The 18859-nt window shown below is 43.1% G+C and overlaps 1 protein-coding gene across 3 annotated transcripts in view; it reads right to left on the minus strand.

Moving 5' to 3' along the window:
* The window catches only part of ALK (ALK receptor tyrosine kinase), a 600993-nt gene that overhangs the window by 19965 nt on the left and 562169 nt on the right, over positions 1–18859 (minus strand). For all 3 annotated transcript variants that reach the window (XM_081186349.1, XM_081186350.1, XM_081186351.1), the window contains 7 exons: positions 16398–16499; positions 15412–15564; positions 12842–12949; positions 8452–8638; positions 2229–2319; positions 1449–1513; positions 460–589 (listed from right to left, as the gene is read on the minus strand). In XM_081186349.1, coding sequence (XP_081042475.1) covers positions 460–589; positions 1449–1513; positions 2229–2319; positions 8452–8638; positions 12842–12949; positions 15412–15564; positions 16398–16499 — 836 coding nt within the window. The remainder of the gene's footprint in view (positions 1–459; positions 590–1448; positions 1514–2228; positions 2320–8451; positions 8639–12841; positions 12950–15411; positions 15565–16397; positions 16500–18859) is intronic.

Raw genomic sequence — 18859 nt, forward strand, 5'->3', positions numbered from 1 at the left:
AAGTGAAGCAGAAGATCAAAGATCTCGCTAGGAGTGCCAGCTTGGCCCCGTGACCGTGGGTGTCGGGGGCCATGGGTGTCGGGGGCCATGGGTGCCATGCAGCATGCATGGCCCTGGCACCCAAATTTGTGCTTGCCCAGCCCCTTCATGGGGAATTTTGTGGGTGATCGGGCACCCAGGGGCCCAGGGAGTTGGCACCTATGGATCCTGGTGCAAGCTGGTTGCATGGTGAAGTGTTGCTCAGCTACCCCATCAGAACAAGACCTGCTTTGTGTTCATATATCTCCCCTAACAGCTCTAAAGTTCAAGAAAGGGTGGGAGAGGAAGAGCCACAAAACCCCCACAAAGATTCTCTTAAAGGAAGCAGTTGAGATATGTGAAGAAAATTAAGCTACATTTAACCAAGGGAGATCTACTTGGAGACAAGGGCCCAGCATTAAGCGACTGTTTCCTCCTTACCGGCCTAGGCCGCGTCTCCCTCAGAAAAGATTTCAAGTCTCCTCCAGCCATGAGTTCCAGCAGAATAAAGCGTGGCAGAGCCTGCAAGCTCACCCCAATGCAGCGCACAATATTCTGATGGTTGAACTTGCTGAAAAGGAGATGAAGAAACAGCTTTTAAATCAAATGGTAAATACTTGCTGGGCTGATTTGAGCTCCTGATAGCTTCAGTTATTGATCTAGCCCAGACACCCCCAAACTCATTCCTCCAGATATTTTGGGACTACACCTCCCATCATCCCTAGCTAACAGGACCAGTGGTCAGGGATGATGGGAATTGTAGTCCCAAAACATCTGGAGGGCTGAGTTTGGGGGTGCATTTGCTTTGGAAAATGTTATTCCTTTTGAAGTGGTGTCATTCTTGTAAAACAAGGTAAAAACATGATTGTGTAGACAAGCCTACCCAGATACTTAGAAAGCTGGTGTGAATTTTAACCTGTTTTAATATTGTAACTTTCTGAATGCTTCAAGCTATTGCTGTAATTTTTTTCCTTGATTTTCTTCTTTTATCTTTTTGTAAACTGCTTTGTTTGTTTGTTTGTTTACAGTCAAGCATGTATAAATTTTATGAACTAAATAAGCCTAGCGGCCAAAGAGACACTGTGGGAGAATCTTGTTCCTGCTATAAACTCACCGGCTAGGCAACCCAGTCAGATGGGTAGGGTACAAATAAAACAACAACAAGAACAATTCCTAGGCAATGCCCTCTGTCTCTCAGCTTCAGTCCCACCTCAGGTAATTTGGGGGTAATAATGATGACCTACCTTAAAAAGTTGTTGTAAGAAATACAACAAGAAAAACCACTTTGAACACTCTTAAAGCATTATATAAATGTTATGTATTATTGAGATGATTTTCACCTGCATAAAAGCAGTCCAACATTTTCCCCCACCCACTGCTTTTAATTCTGCTGAGATTGAAAGGCCATTGATCAACTTGAATTAACACACCTGATTATTAGAGCTTCCATGAGGAAATCCAGCTCGTCTTGCTCTGAACAAACCTCTGGCAAAGTCTAGACAAGAAAGAAGCAAGAGGAAAAACGTGAACAAACTGTCCTTCTCATGGACCTGCACGGACCTATTATAGACTCCATTCCTCTCACAAGGAAACTTTACAGTTGCTGCCTTTCTTATTGACAGAGGCACTCTGTATTTAAGAGCTGTAAAACAGGCAGAAACCTGTTTTCCCATCACTCTGTCTCCAAGCAAGAAAAAAACTCCAGTTGTCTGTTGATGGAACCACCCACAATAACGGCTGTAAACCTAGAAAGCATCAGAATGCAGAAGGGGAAGGGGCTGGAAGGCAACAGGAAATCATGCTATTGCTTAGAGCAGGCATGGCCAAACTTGCCCTCCAGATGTTTTGAAACTACAATTCCCATCATCCCTGACCACTGGTCCTGTTAGCTAGGGATGATGGAAGTTGTAGTCCCAAAACATCTGGAAGGCCAAGTTTGGCCATGCCTGGCTTAGAGGATCCTTTCTTACACCCAGAGATTCTTCAACTAACTGGAGTTTTTAAAGATGTGCCTGGGAATTAAAAATCTACCATTGTGTTGAACTAAAAGTGATAATGATTTCTAAAGAGACATTCTAGATTCTTCAGTTTCCCCAACCTGCCATAATCAGGAGAAACCAAGATAGTGAATTCAGACATGTTGCTTTCATTTGATGAAATATGGCCCCTAACCATCAGCACGGACACTCGTCACTGGTTTTTCCACTTACTTTTACAGCCACTTGCAAGGGACTGGGGTCGCTGGGGATCCCAACCACCTGACCTTCGTACACCTCCCCAAAGGCTCCATGGCCTAAACCCCTAGATAAATCAGAAAATGGAAGGAGGATTAAAATACCACACATATCTCAATATGTCAATTTCATACAAAACAGAGAAAGGTTAGGCCTACGTAAATCCCTTGAATGCACACTGTCAAATGTTCATTTAGGGAAAATTCATTTAGGGAAAGAGAAAGAAGTTCTGCACCCCTGAGATTTTGTGTTGCTCATGGCTGCTTCCCGCTTTATGGCATGTTACAAACTGGTTACATGGAGTACTGTTAATGTAATGTTACCATTGGCACTAATAGACACTCCGCAGAGGAACTTGCCACTAGCAACACCCTCAACTCCCTTGTTAAGTGGCACGGATGCTGATGAAATATTCAGAATTTGTATTTATGTATAAATTTGTGGTGTTCCAACACCCTGAAGTCCACCCCAGAACTAAATCGCATTGTATATGTTTTCACTGTGAATTGATCATTTTTGGCTCCTAGAAAAAGGAAAGATTTTTTAAAAAACAAAAAGAATAATCGCATAATGACACATTATACATTATGTTGACTTGCTGCTTCCAAACAACATCTCTGACCATTAGCTACTATGGCAATAAATCACCTGTACTTGGCCAACCCCTTAGTAACGCAAAGGCCTCATTAGTGCAACTTACCCATAATATATTGCTGCTTAAAAACAAACAAACCCCAAACCCCAACCATCTCTAACTATGGTATCTACTATGGCAGCTGATCACTTATACTTGAGTTATGGGAAGGTCCATTCTCCCAACAAAAAGGGAATATGCTGGGCTGCCTTGACTAAGATTAAAATAGCCACGGCTTGATCAGGATTCTGTAATGAAACTGTAATGTTTTGGGCAAGATTCCTGCATTGCAGGGGATTGGACTGGATGACCCCTGGGGTCCCATTCAACTGACTCTAAATGTAAGCAAGATGAACTGTTCCCCCCATCTCCACTGCTATAATACATTGTGCAGGGAGCAGGGAAGCAATATGGGCAAAATCCTATTTTCATATGCAGTACAGGACAAAGTGAGGGAAATTTGTAACAGCCCTGCTGGATCAGCCAAAGGCCTATGCTATTCTAAGGTCCTGTTCTCAAAGTGACCAGCCTATGGGAAGCCAGCAAGCAGGACTTGAGTGATCTCCCCACTTGTGAATCCCAGCAATTGGCAGTCTGAGGCATTCTTCCTCTGACAGTAGAGGTAGAAGACAAGTCATCAACTTCCGACAACTACTCTTCCCAGTCTTCCTCTTTTCCCTCTGACCACTCACTGTTGCCCCACCACCACTCCCATTCTTCCATTGGCGATTCCCCAGCTGGCTCCTCCCACCATTCCTCTCCATCCAACCAGTCCATGACACTGGTTGACTGCTTCTACTGCCCATTAGAATGAGATGAAAAGGGGAGGCAGAGTTGGGTACCACCTCAGTCCGCATCTTCAGATGATCTCATTCAACAGCTTCAAGTAGATGTTGACAAGCATGGCAGACAAGATGGAATTATTCTAGGGGCCCCAACAGCACAAACGTTGCAGCCCTTTCTGGAACTGGCCATCCAGCATGGTGCTCCCAGTTTCCAACCCACATAGCCCAATCAGAAGGGTTTTATGGTTGGTAGATGGACTCATAAGGATAACATGGATGATGGCATCAAAGGATGCTGAATGGTCCAAAAGAATCAACAATGTAACACCCCTCCATCTTTATTGTGGCATAAGTCATCTACTGGGGATATTAAGGTGGTTTGCAACTGCTGACTACAGACCGTGGCCTTAGCATGTTGGAAGTGTACAATGGGAGTAACAAATTCTGCATGGCACCCCAGACTCACAGCAGAGTAATTGTGTGCCAAAGCTAAGCATGATTACTGTAGATGTTGAACAATTTTTATAAAGTGGGTTTTGGGATTAATTATTTAAAAGAATACAGAAAACGAGCAAATAAATAAATCATGCACCCTGTTAAGATAGATTTTCTCCTGTGTGCTCATTACACAAGTTTTGTGTCACTGCTCATTCCAGCCTTTGATTAATAAAAATATAAAAACGTTGTACGTGCAGCAGAGAAGCAGGCAAATCTCAGGAGGGCTTTGGGGGTCCAGAGGCAGAACACGGCCACCGGGGCTCATTGAGTTGAAGGCTCAGCGTGTTTGTATGTGGAGGCAGGTAGAGGAAGAAGGGGGGAATGGAGCTATCACCCAATGTCTCACATGCACAGAGAGTTGCAACTGATTGGGTATATTTGTGCAGAAAGGAAAATATTGAAAGCAGGCTTGAAACACCACAGGAAACAGCAAGAAAAATAAGCAATAAACACAAAGCACAGAACAATGCAGGCAGGCTTCTCCTAGGGAAAAGACTGCATCAATAAAACAAATTTCATCTCAAAGAACATCGCCAATTACTATTCCAGAAATCAACATAAAAAAGTAACTAAGAGATGGATTTTATTTTTATTTTTTTGCACCTTAAGGGGCCATTAGGAGGAGATGACAGATTTCTGACAAGTGTGATGGACTGACTGTCTCAGAAGGAGGGGCCTTGCAAAACCTGTCTAGCTGAGTTTTATACTGATAACTTAAAAACCAATACTGTACACAATAGTGGAGTCATCAAATTGCCAACAGACTTGCTTAGGACTTTTCCAGGAAGCTAATTTAAAACCATAGGTAGGTTTTGCACAGGATTTTCTTTCAATAGCAATACTTGGGTCCTGGAATATTATGTTTTCCCAGGACCCAAACCATGATGAGTAAAGAAAGACAACCCCCTGTCAATTGCTCTTGCAACAGCTGGTTGCAAACCCATAATACACAGAACAACTGTCCGGGTTGGTGGTCTGATGGAAATCAACGACGGGGAGCCTCATGCAGAGAAGCCAGGGAGAGGACAGCAACCTTATAGAATCAGCTTGAACCATACAAGCCTCTTGTTTGCCTAATCCTTATAGGGCTGATAGCAGGAATGCCTCCTGCAAGTCATCACCTGTGGTGGTGTCTCTGTAGAGACAAAAGTTCTCTTCTCCATGAAGCTTCTATGGCAGCACAGGCTATAAGAGTCAAGCAGACATGGTGTGGGAGATAGGTGGTTGCATCCCCCCTGAGTTTTTCTTTTTACCTCTGTTTTCTCAGGGTTTAAAATGCACGATTCCAGCTGGGACTAGCCTGGTAAGAGCTTGGCACTTGGATCCTGCTACATTATTAGACCTTTGGTGCCTGAGCAGCAGCAGCAGCACATCTAAACCAACAATTGTTGCTATAAATTTTATTTTTTGGCTCTTTGATGGATATTGACTGGTTCTAGTAAATGTTAGATGGCCTGTATTCTGTTCAATTGGTGGCTTTATTTCAAGAGTGCCACAGCATGTGCTGTGAGGAAGGCTGCCTCACACTAGGGAATCTGAACCGACAATTTAGAGATTTGCCCCCTCAAACATGGGAACAAGATCCACTGCAAAGCTGTTTCTCCCCCCCCCCCCATGTGCCCTCTGCGCAGATATAATAAATTAGGAGCTGTTTCTGCCTTGTGTTTTTCAGATGCTTGATTAAGGCTCCTAGCTAGTTCCTTGGCTTTTTGTACTGCGCTATAATTTCTTACTACAGTAGGATCACACAGCATGTCATGCTCTCCAGTGAACAGGCATCACCACCTCACAGCTTTACAAGCTGAAATGACATTGTCATGATAGCAGCTACCAATTACTCTTGACACAGGAAAGTCATTCTTACTGGCACAGGGCCACCATTTTTTAAAAAGCCAAATGTAAAGTGCAGCACTCAATACCCTCCCCATTACTTCCTTCTTTCGCTTCCCTGGGTTCTCTGTCATGCTCCAGATGGATTAAAACTTGGTGATTTCCTCACTGCCAGTGTAGGGCAATGTCAGAATGCAGTGCTCCCTGGGGCCCATCTGGGCCTAAGATTCCTTATTGCAGATGGTGTACTCTTGTTATTATTTTTATGTTATTTATTGAATTTATATACCACCCTATACTAAGAAATCTCAGGGAGGTTCACAGAACAAAATCAAAATATCAAACCACAATATAATCAAAATAAAAACAACAACCCAGTAACACCCTCCTCATCAAAGGGATGGGTGCAACACAGGCTTCCAAATTCAGACTTTTTCTTTGTTGCTCCTGTGGGTAGGGCTGGAAGCAGTGGGTGAAAATTGCAGGGAAGCAGACTTTGCCCAAACATTAGGAGAAACTTCCAAAGAGTAAGAGTTCTTTGACAGTGGAACAGAGTGCCTCTAGGGGTGGTGTGGGCTCCCCTATGATGTATCCTGAAAGGCCATTTATCAGAAATGCTACAGTGGCATCCTGCACTGCAGATGCTGCCCTGAGCAACCTTGGGCTAGGTGAAGTCCAGTATCCCTTCCAACTTCCAACTCTAGAATTCAATGAATGTACAAGCCCTCTCTGATCAACCTTTGGCATCTTCAGAACAAAGACGCTCAGATATCAGAACCGGCGAAGATCATCCACTGCTAGTTCCGATGGCATGATGCTGGATGGACTAGGTCTCTGCCTAAGAAAGTACCATTGTGTAGCCACCTGAAGGGTAGATTTGCTTGCCCAGTGTAGCCTCACTAGGTTGGGCTTACTTGCACCTCTACTGGATGAAGGCAGGAGTAGCTTTTACAGGAAATAGACTGGGCCCTCTTCAGTTTGGCATGCTCACCGAGCATGAACAGTCCGGAGCTAAGACTCAAAACAGTGTGAACCTATTTCCTACAACAAACCATTAACTGAAAGCCAACCATGCAAACAGTGGCAAGTGAAATTTAGGCACCCCCATCCTCCTCGAGGTTGGAACACCATTTGAGCATTTTAATTAGTTAGACCCAATTAATTCACAGTTCAAACATATGTGTTGGACACATAAAGCTTCATTAAGGATTGTTATTTATAACTGAGATAGTTATAAGAGATAGGTAGCCGTGTTGGTCTGCCATAGTCAAAATAAAAAAATTCCTTCCAGTAGCACCTTAAAGACCAACTAAGTTAGTTCTTGGTATGAGCTTTCGTGTGCATGCACACTTCTTCAGATATCTGAAGAAGTGTGCATGCACACGAAAGCTCATACCAAGAACTAACTTAGTTGGTCTTTAAGGTGCTACTGGAAGGAATTTTTTTATTTTAGTTATAAGAGAGATAGTGTACCCATAGACTGTAATGACTCTCATGTAAAGCATAAAGTTCAGAAATCTTTCTTCCCCACCTTCCCTGGCCTCCCCTGCCACTCAAATCCTTTGGGATGTGTGTATTAAAATGTTAACAACTTTTAATTCTAACTGCTTAATTGGTATGAATCAGCTGTTGTATTAAGTGTGAAATCTGACCATATTTGAGATCTTTTCGACCCCAACATATTTGACGGGCTTAATTTTTCTGCCTCTCAGTGAGGAATAGCCTTTTAGTGAAATCTTCAATTTGCATGTGTATTATTATTATTATTTAATGTACACAGGGGTTTGAGCATATGAAGCAACAACTGAATGTGAGGGGGCACACAAAGTTAGGGGGGGAAATATAACCCTCTTTTCTATACCCTTATAGGGTCAGCTACAAATCTAAATACACAGATAAGGGTTAAAATTAACTTTCTCCTATTGGAATTTACCTTAACTTGCTAATGCTTTCCATCTAAATCCAGATCCATGTTGAACTGGCACTGCTATATCTGGGTTTTCTAGTGCCTGGCAGAGCAGATGCCTTTGCTGGTGTCACTTTTATTGCCAGAGACCCAGTCACAAGCACTGGCAGAACCTCCAAAAGGTCACTGCGCCAGATGTCAGTGCTGTCTAAGCAAGCCTGGGCAAATTATAGCCAGTGCCTGAGGAATTACTGAGCTTTATGATAGCTCTTTGGATCATCCATAGGAAGCAGGTGCCGAACTTTTCTCCCTACCTGTCAGGCTGAACAACCTGAGGGGAGGGCAGAGATCCAGCTTCCATCCATTCTCCACTATCTTTACACCCAGAAGACCATTGCCACAGCCAGCAGTGGTCTTGCATGCTTGTGAATAAAGATGAGTGTGTGATACTGCCAAACAAAAGGAGAAGGCGCATGTGTGGATCTGCTCGTGCACATTTGCCGCAGAGCGCATCCAAGCATAAAAAAGTCAGAGAGGCTGGTTTACCTTATCAAAGAGATATTTTTCCGGGGCACCTCTTTGAGGTCACTAATGGATGTGGTCTTCCCTGCAAAGCAGTAATTGGGGTTGTAGTCAGTCATAATGGTGGAGGTTCGCAGCTTGCTCAGTTTATACTCGGGGCTCTGTAACTCCATCTGCATAGCTTGAAGTTCCTGGTGTTTCCGACGGTACACTAGAAACAGAGCACAGTAAGTTAGGGGTATGGGCTTTCATCTGAGTGCACCTTGAAAAGCAATTTGCACTAAGAGCTCTGGTTACTTCTACGCTGCTCAGTCTGAAGCTGGGGTTTCTTTTCAGCTTTGAGATTAAGATAGGCGGCGATGTAATACTTGTAGTTCATATGAGGCAGACAATCAAGTGCTGATGGATGGTTAGGGCCCATGGAGGTCTGTGCTGTACTGCTTAGGCAGACCACCACAGAGTGACTGCCAAAGCGAGGTGTATGGGAGGGGTGCTGTGGACACACCAACAGTCGGTGATTGGCCAAGTGTCAGTCAGGCTGGAATCCACTCTCCAGGCCGGCACGAGGCCAATTTGGTGTTGCGCTGGCCTGGGGAAACACATGCCGGATGTCCCATGTCCCATGTCAGATCACGGGGCACAGCAGGCACCATCCCACAAAGGCGCCCAACCTCAGAGATAAGTGGGGTTGAATGTTGAATGATATCACAGCTTGCCACAACTAGAGGCATCCATTCATGTGGTGCCCGCCCTGTGGAAGATTGGAACTGCCTCACTCCTTGGTGCACCATCATGGATGTTATTTGCAACCACATTTATTTTGGAATGCATGTGGTTCTTCTTCCTTGTGTCTCTCTCTATCTACACACACACACACACACACACACACACACACACACACTCCCAGTGTCAGCACCCAACTTTCTCAGAGAGCTGCCAGGGCCACAGCAGGGCCCACACTAGTGCCAACCCTGGGTGCTGGGTCTGAGAGCCTCCCAGCATGTAAAACTTCCTCCAGTACTCCAGAGTGCATGATGGCCGATTTAGTTGTGAAAGATTTTAAATTTCAACCAGGAGCCCATGGATGTAGGTAGTGGCGCCTGCCCTGTGGAACGCCCTCCCATCAGATGTCAAGAAAATAAGCAACTATCTTACTTTTAAAAGACATCTGAAGGCAGCCCTGTTTAGGAAAGCTTTTAATGTTTAATGCTGTATTGTGTTTTTAATATTTGGTTGGGAGCCGTCCAGAGTGGCTGGGGAAACACAGCCAAATAGGTGGGGTATAAATAATAAATTATTATTATTATAGGTACCAAACAAAAGAAAAGAAAAGAAGAAGTAACCATCACAAATACTCTTACAATGCATTTCTTTTTATACCCCACAGGGCCAAAGCAGATGTGGCATTTGTCAGGTACTTTCCGCTTCATGTAAAGCTGTTGTTTGTTATACAAATGAGTGGTATGCGCTCTCCCCTGAGCTGGATCAAGAGCATGACATGGGAGGGGGGGGGCTTTAACCCTTTCCCCCTGCAATGGACCTGATTCGATTCCGCCCTCCCTTGAAGTTTGCAAGTGAAGGAAAGGCCTCTTTAGTGTCAATAAGGGATTTCCTCCCATTGAAAATACCAGGTGCAAGGCTATAGACTCAGGTCCCTATCAGACTCAGGGTGTGGGGTAGGGTTTTTGCCAGCTATTTGCAAAAGAAAACAACAACAACAACAACAACAACAACAACAACAACAACAACAACAACAACAACAACAACAACAGTGCAGGACCAAACTACGTGAAAGTTGTGTCTAGCTCTTAATTTGCCTTCCACAGAAATGCCTTAGTTCTCCCCAGTGTAGAAAACTGAAATGGGGCTCTTGCAGAAAGTGTGTGGACTCTAGTGCCCATCAATATTAGTGACGCATGTGATCTGATTTACATGGAGCACAGAATAAATAAATATTTGCAAGAATAATTTTGGGAGGGTTTTAGACCTAGTTTTCTTTACTAATTTTCTGGTCCTTTCCTGCCCTTGAGAGTGTTTTAAAGGGGGCAACTAACATTTTGTGGATTCCAAACTCATCCATCAAGTCCTTGTTTTAACCTTTCAAGTTCCTGTGGGAGCATTGCATGCCTAGGGGGGAAAGTACAAGACTAGAATTAATTGGAAATGCAAAAAGTTACTTTGAAAAAGTAATTGGAGCTGGGCATGAGAGTTCCCACAGCATGTTCTTGACTCTGGGCAGATTAACACAGTACTGCAGTACTTGTACTGTAGTTTCAGCTCTATATCTATTCCAACAGATAAGTTACTTTGCTGTGTGCAAGGGGTGGAGGGAAAGCTGATGGAGTGAACCTGTTGTAGTAATAGAAGCAGGGATTTGAGAGCCTATTATCACGCCTCCACATTTCTCCTATCGCAAGACTCTTGCTTTTAAGAACTATGCAAAAGACTCCTTCAGGATTCCAAGGCAGAAGTGCAAGATGTGTGTGTCCAAGAGGGGAAATTAGTCCTGCAACACAAACATGCAGCTTCTTTGTAATTTTTAACAAAGTAATGAAATTTAATGTGTGCTTGATTAGTTGGTTTGTTAAGATGAGGAATGGCCATTTGGTTGCTTGTGGGCCTGATCTAGTCCTTGTTGTTGTTTAGTTGTTTAGTCGTGTCCGACTCTTTGTGACCCCATGGACCAGAGCACGCCAGGCACCCCTGTCTTCCACTGCCTCCCGCAGTTTGGTCAAACTTATGCTGGTAGCTTCGAGAACACTATCCAACCATCTCGTCCTCTGTCGTCCCCTTCTCCTTGTGCCCTCAATCTTTCCCAACATCAGGGTCTTTTCCAGGGAGTCTTCTCTTCTCATGAGGTGGCCAAAGTATTGGAGCATTAGCTTCAGGATCTGTCCTTCCAGTGAGCACTCAGGGCTGATTTCCTTTAGAATGGATGCGTTTGATCTTCTTGCAGTCCATGGGACTCTCAAGAGTCTCCTCCAACACCATAATTCAAAAGCATCAATTCTTCGGCGATCAGCCTTCTTTTATGGTCCAGCTCTCACTTCCATACTTCACTACTGGGAAAACCATAGCTTTAACTATACGGACCTTTGTTGGCAAGGTGATGTCTCTGATTTTTAAGATGCTGTCTAGGTCCTAAGTCCTACATCTAGTCCTAGAGGTTCCTTATCTAGTCCCTAGAAGCAAGACCAAATTTCATTACTGTGATGAACTCAACTAGATGGCCTTAGGCCAGATACTCTCTCTCACCCTCAGCTCCCCATCTATAATAGTAATAATAATAACTTTATTGTACTCAGCCCATCTGATTGGGTTGCCCCAGCTACTCTGGGTGGCTTCCAACAGAATATAAAAAACATATGATGCATCAGACATTAAAAGTTTCCCAATACAGGGCTGCCTTCAGATGTCTACAGAAGGTCGTATACTTGTTTATCTCTTTGACATCTGGCAGGATGGTGTTCCACAGGGCAGGTGTCACTACCAAGAAGGCCCTCTGCCTGGTTCTCTGTAACTTCACTTCTTGAAATGAGGAAACTGCCAGAAGGCCCTTGGAGCTGGACCTCAGGCTGAAGCCCTGTATACAATACAGTGTACTATAGTGCTGGCCTTCTTTGCAGGGTTATTTTTTTAAAGATTACAAACAACACAATGTATTTGAAGGATGTATTTGTTGTTGTTTTTGCACTTTTAACTGTGAGGAAAACTGGCATCACCCGCCAACTAGCATCACCCAGGGGTGTGATTTGAACATACACACCAATATCTTTGAAGTAATGATAATGATAGAGATTATGATCGCACCATCAATGTTCGTGGCACTTCACAGAATGCAGAAGGAATGGTCCATAACCAAGAATGTTTAGTCGTCTATAATTTGACCCAGACAGACAAAAGAGAGCCTTTTAGGGAAGCAGAGGCAGGGATAAACCGGATGGGGTGGGAGAATTATAGCAATTTGCCAAAGCCTGCTCAAGTGATTTTCTAGCTGAAGCGGGATTTTAACACAGGTCATATACAAACAGCCTACTTAACTAATCTATAAGGAGACAGCCAGAACACAACATGTGTGCTATTAATAACTTTTAAAAAACCTGAGGACTGCAATAAATAACTCCATCAGTCAATAAGCCAACCAGTCGATACATTTCTCACTCCTTTAATTTAGTCCATTCCCTTAATTCAGCCCACTATGTGCTGCGTTGGTTGTATGTGAAACTAGGATATTCTGCAGCTCAGATAAAGCTCAGTTCTATAACTGGGCTCCTCTGCTGTATCAACAGCCATTTACAATGGTCACAACGGCAATCATTCTTGCTATGCCATTCAGGTGATTAAGGCCGGAGGATGCACCACATTCAGTGAGTATTGCTGATTTCAGCATGTTTTGGGTCAAGAAGGAACTCACCTATCATGATCCCAGAAAAGGCTAGAATCAGAGCAGCAACGAGGGCAGATGTCACTACAGACAAGACCAAGGAGAGGGAAGGATTCTTCGTAGGCAGTACAGGCTCAGCTGGAACAGATGTGCAAAGACAGAAGGCATTAAGTTGTTCTCAGCAGCCTGCGGTAGTTGCAAAATACCTTAAAAGAGATATAGACTATTAAGGTCTCTTCATACATTACATTTTTGGAGTGCAACAAGGAGGTTTTTGGTTTTTTAAAAAGAAGCTTACACCTAAAAATGCAATGTGCGAATGCAACAAACAGGTGTTTGAAAACACACAATTCATGCAAGAATGGGGACTGGCTGCAGCGCCTACTGAGTGCACATTCAGTTGCAAATCCAGCTTTGTTATTGTATCATGCATGAAATTGTTTGGTTAAGCCAAACCATGGCTCAGTGCAGGTACACGAGCATGCATACTGCTGGGGAGAAGATCGCCGCTGCTTCACTCCTGCCTGGTCGTTCTGCTGTTGAGCCACATTGAGCTAGACCATGGTTTGGCTTGGTGTGCCATCCAAATCAAAGCTCAAGGTTGGCCCGCTCAGGAAATGAAGTGGTCAACTCAGGTGGCGGATCTGGGCCCCAGGAGTGTGCTGCTCATCACTGCTGCCTTCCTACATGAGTGTACCCCCACCTCCTCCTCTTCTGCCATGGGTGCCCCCCACTGCTGCTGCTGCAAATACACTCTGCTGCAGACACCCCCCCCCCCATGGTGGTGGTGGGCAGGGCCAGATTTAGGTATAAGCTAAACAAGCTATAGCTTAGGGCCCCACTCTCTTGGGGCCCCCCAAAAAATTTAAAGGAAAAAACAACTGTATGTACATTTCCAAAATATAAGATAAAAGACAAATAAAATAAAACCTACATACAGCAACAGTGGCAAATGGCTTTAGATATATATATATCAGGTCCATAAATTACCGTATAGCATATATTCAACACAAAAAACAGCGACAATATGTTGTTGACAAAGGACAGCTGGACATATAAAGGGCCCCATTACCTTCAGTAGCTTAGGGCCTCATCAAACCTAAATCCAGTCCTGGTGGTGGGTATGTGCCTACAGCAGAGGCAGCAGTGGCAGCAGTGGCAGCGGTGATGGGACATTTTGCCTCAAGTCTGCTGTTATTGTTACTATTGTGTTATTTTGTATTTAAATTGTTTTACATTTCTTTACTGCAAACTGCCCTGGGAACTTTATGTGATGGGATGGTACACAAATATCAATCAATCAATCAATCAATCAATCAATCAATCGGAAGGATTTTTTTTTAAAAAAATAAAAAATAGTGAACAATCTTCCACTTCCACTGCTGTATTATCTAATTTAACTCAGAGCTGAAACTGGCAGCTGCTTTGCATTTTGGGCCTGCCAATTTAACATTTTCTCCCTCTCAGCTTTTATGGCTTTTCTTTCATATCCACTGAGTGCCAATGTTAATTTCCTGGTAGAAAACCATCTGTTTCAATGGCTTGATCTTAATTGAGGAAAGTGGAACAACGGGCCATTGGAGGGTCACAGTTCCAGGAGAGTTGATTGCAGCAGAGGTTCACCCTGCTTTCTGCACAATGTAAAGATAGCAGATGGAATGAATGGGAGGGGCGGAGACAAAATACAGAGCCATGTGGCGGGAAGGCAAAATTTGCTGTGGTGTCTTAGGAGCTTCTTGGCTTATTATGCAGTGTTGGGAACACAAGCAGGGTTATTTTTCATCCAGAACTCACTGGAACTCAGTTCCTTCACCTCTCAGGTGGGCACCATGGCCATTACAAGAAAACAAGGGAGGCATTCATGGTGAGTTCCAGCACCTCTTTTTCAAGAAAGCTAGCACTGAGTACACGAGTTCAGAAGCAGAGGCTGATTTCACTGGACAGCACTGATGAAATGAAGTGAAATTTTAGCAAGTGGCATATAGGCTGTGAGGGGATATAATATTCTGACAGGTAGAGAATTTTAAAGGAACCCACTGCAGGAAGCAGAATAGGTACACTCTCATACTGAGATATTTTCAAATAATGTCAAATAATTGCACCACAGTAGAGGTAGCATACTTAGTACGATGGTTAATCTAACCTTCTTGAGGATTTTTTTATGATTTGCAGCCCAGCTGCAGATTGAAGAGTCTTATAGAACAAGTATACATTTGAAAACGTAACCCCCGCCCCCACATTGACCACATGCAACAGGTTCATATTACAAAAGGGATATGGGGCTGTGCTGCTGGCCCTGCCTCCAACGACATGCCCACCCACTCCCCTCTCAGCTCCACTCCTATGCAATGAGAATAGGTCTGAAGGGGGAAACGTCTCATGGAGGCTCCTCCATGGAATCGCCAATGGGTGCAGAGCTCCCAGTCACATAGAGGAACCTTCACAGGCACAGCTGCCTCCCTCTTCAAACTTCTGTTCAACACACAAGAGAAGGAATGGTGAGGAAGCCCAGAAGATTGTGCGAAATCAGTGCGGCGGCCAGTAGCACAACCCTGCTTCCCATCTGAGCTAAAGTAGGCCTTTCCTGTCCGGCTTCTTACCTATGCAAGAGACACCATCATCAGCCAACACATACCCGAAAACACATATGCAAATAACCTCCTGTGTCTTCATATCAATGTGGCACATATCGTGATCACAGTGGCTACAGTTCACATGCACTTTGATTTCGACTTCACCGTGCCCATCTGTCACTAGGGAATGGATGAAAGAAATATTACTAATTTGTGATCTAAGTCAGACGCTCACCCAAAACAGGGCACAGGCACACCCATAAAAGATTTGTAAGCAAGACAATGGTAGACTACCAGCTGACCTGAGGTGGAATGAGCTGAGGGGCCTTTGCTATTGTGTATTAGGCAGCCTATTATCAAGATGTTCGTACAAATATTATTACCCCGTTGCTTAGAAGAATGCCCAGTACTTCTAGTTTGGAATCGTCCAGTTTATTAGAAGGCGGAAAACTAGAGATTATAGCAATAGTCACAAAATTTTGCATGACAATCTTCAAAATACACCAGTCGTGTTTACCCATTGGATCTATATAGCCTTTTCATCTTTCCTTTAAATTACTTTCCAGTTAAAAAACAATTCTCTGTCCTGGCTGCCTTCCGGACGAGTTCCCCTGAGGTAATTTGGGGGGGGGGGGGCTGAAAGCAAGTGACTACCCCAATATGATCTCTATTACAGCAGCCTCCTCACTCTGAATCTCTTCCCTCATCATCATTGCAGAGTAAGATGGGGGTGTCTGTAAAGGGAAGACAGCTTCACATACAAACTTCTGGACTCACTGATTCAAGAAAAGAAACCCTATGTTATGTCAAGAGCAAGATTTGCTGTTGTTTGGCCTGAGGTATGTACAAGTTATTGTCTTCTTTAAAGGCTTTCGCCATGCCCAATTTAGCACCTTAAGAACTTTCAGATTATTCCAGACATGTTGCCCATATTCAATCTAATATAGCTCTTCAAAAGTATTCAGATATTTTACAAACACATAACAATCACTCTTGCTGGCTGATTAAAATACCTTTTAATGCAGGGGTGTACAATGAACCATAATAATTATTAATAAAAGATACACCATCTTCTCCATCCATCTCAGGGTCATTGTTTTCTGCTGCATTGCCACCTACAGAAAACATGAAAACACCTTAAAATATCATTGTGATGCCAAGGTTTTAGAAGAAAAAAAATAACACAACACATATAAAAGAACAACAAAGAGTCTTGTGGCACCTTAAAGACTAACTAATATATAGCAGCATAAGCTTTTGTGGGCCCCAGATTCCACTTCATCAGATGTGGGTTAAGTAGATATATATACCCTGAGTACAGAGAGAAGAAAAATACACACACCACATTTTAGCAAACTGTGGCCCCCAAAGCCAAGCAATACGAGAGACTGTTGCAGATCTATCACAGTTCCACACAGAGGACAAATGAATACAGAATCAAATACATGGCAGTGATCCATTCCTGACTGTCCCACTCTCATTTAATCTCTTTTCTATGCAAGAGAATGGGCACAAACAACATTTCTAAAATGACAGAGAGTCTTGTTGCACTTGACAAGGTTTACATATTTTGTTATGGTATGGCATAAGCTTTTGTGGGCTATAGCCCACACCATCAGATAAGTGTGATTTTTTTCTTTTGGAAGGCACCATATTTAGTCACATGGAAAGGAAATAATAGAATTGTCAAATCACAGAATTGTAGAGTTGGAAGGGACCCTGTGGGAAATCTCTCCATATATTTAGGATCCTACCCCATGCATCTGACGAACTGGGCTCTAGTCCACAAAAGTACACGTCGTAAGAAAATGTGTTAGACTTTAAAGTAGCACAAGGCTCTTTGTTTTTCCGGCAACAGATTAACACAGCTAAGCCTCTGAAAATTTAAAAAATGGGAACACTCAGAAAAGAGTAGGGGCCCATTTTTATCTCTCAGGACATTCAATAGTAAGATGTCAGAGCTGCCATTTTTCCAAATACTTTTCAAAGATGGATTCCAGCAATAATATGCTGAGCTGGAATTCATTAGTAAATCTCACTCTGCAGAATTTCAACTGTACACTATGGAAAGTCGCTGCCATTTTTAGGCATCTTTTTTACCCAGTTGATTGTGCTATGCAAATTGCTTACCAGTGGGACTGCATCTCATGAAGTGGGCTCTAACCCCAAAAGTTTGTGCCACAATATTTGTGTTCCTTTAAGGTGCTACAAAACCCTTTGGGACAGAGCCAGATTAAGTTAGTTGAACTTTGGTTCCACTGAAATCACTGGGCAAATTGATCATGTCTAAAGCCCCCGTTGATTTCAATGGGAATGAAGTTCAACTAATTTAGTCAGGATATAAGACATGGTTGTTGTTTTCTGCAGCAGACTAGCACAGCTACACTTCTGGTATTTGTCACTACAGCAGGTAAAGGAAAAATACTAATTACCAACTCTACAAAATAAAGAACATCTGGCAGAAAAAAGGACAATCATCTGGCAAAATATTAAGTGACTACTGGGTCATTTTAAAGAATTTCAGTTTAATAAGTGGTTTGAATGATGCAAATGAGTATTTCAGCACAATCCTGGGGAGATCCATTGAGCAAAAAGATTACAATTGTGGGGGGTGGTAAACTGCTTTCAGGTTGTTGCTTTGTGACAATCAAGCGGTGTATAATTTTAATGAAATAAATAAAAATCTTCACCAAGTTGTTTGAGTGACAGATTGAAAATGCTGGCCTGTGCAAAAGTCAAACTGCTGTTCAAGGCATAGCAATAATCAGGTAAGTTTTCTCTTTTATCATGTTGAGTCTATGGTAACTCATCTTTGGCAGATGTCATACATCAGGTATAGCCAAGGTGATGCTCTCTAAAGATGGTTGGGCTCCAACTCCCATCAGGCCCAGCAAGAATGACCAGTGATCAGGGATGATTGGAGCTAAAGTACAACATCTGGAATGCACCACATTTGCTATTCCTGTCATGCAGATCCGGGGTTATTATTATGTACAGTACAGATTCCTTTCTTGTTACCCATTCTTAAGCCTGCCTAAACCAAATAATCAATCTACCAGGACCAAGAGTGCTATTTAATTTTAATCTCCTATGAAGAAAGGCAGGAAATGAAGAGGAAAACACATCTGAAAATTTAAATAATCGTACAAGGTTATTTTCAATTCTATTTTTCAGAAGCAGCATATATAATACACATGCAGTTCAGTAAGATTTTGAAATCATTTGCTTCCTCCAGTGTTCTCACATATATAGGTGGGTTCCCCCCAACCATTTTGAAGTGGCAAAGAATAGGATGGAGTCACTACAAGATGATTTTTGTTCTTGCATGAGGGATCATCTGAATGCTTCAGTACCTCTCAGCCATGTGTCTAGAGCAAGACATGCCACATTCTGGTCTAAACAACATTTCGCGTTTCCCAGGATTTAGCACATCCAACATGTATCTGAGATGTGCCAGCATTCAAATAACCAACCA

Source organism: Podarcis bocagei (assembly GCF_964188305.1).
Source record: "Podarcis bocagei genome assembly, chromosome: 3".
Lineage (NCBI taxonomy): Eukaryota > Metazoa > Chordata > Lepidosauria > Squamata > Lacertidae > Podarcis > Podarcis bocagei.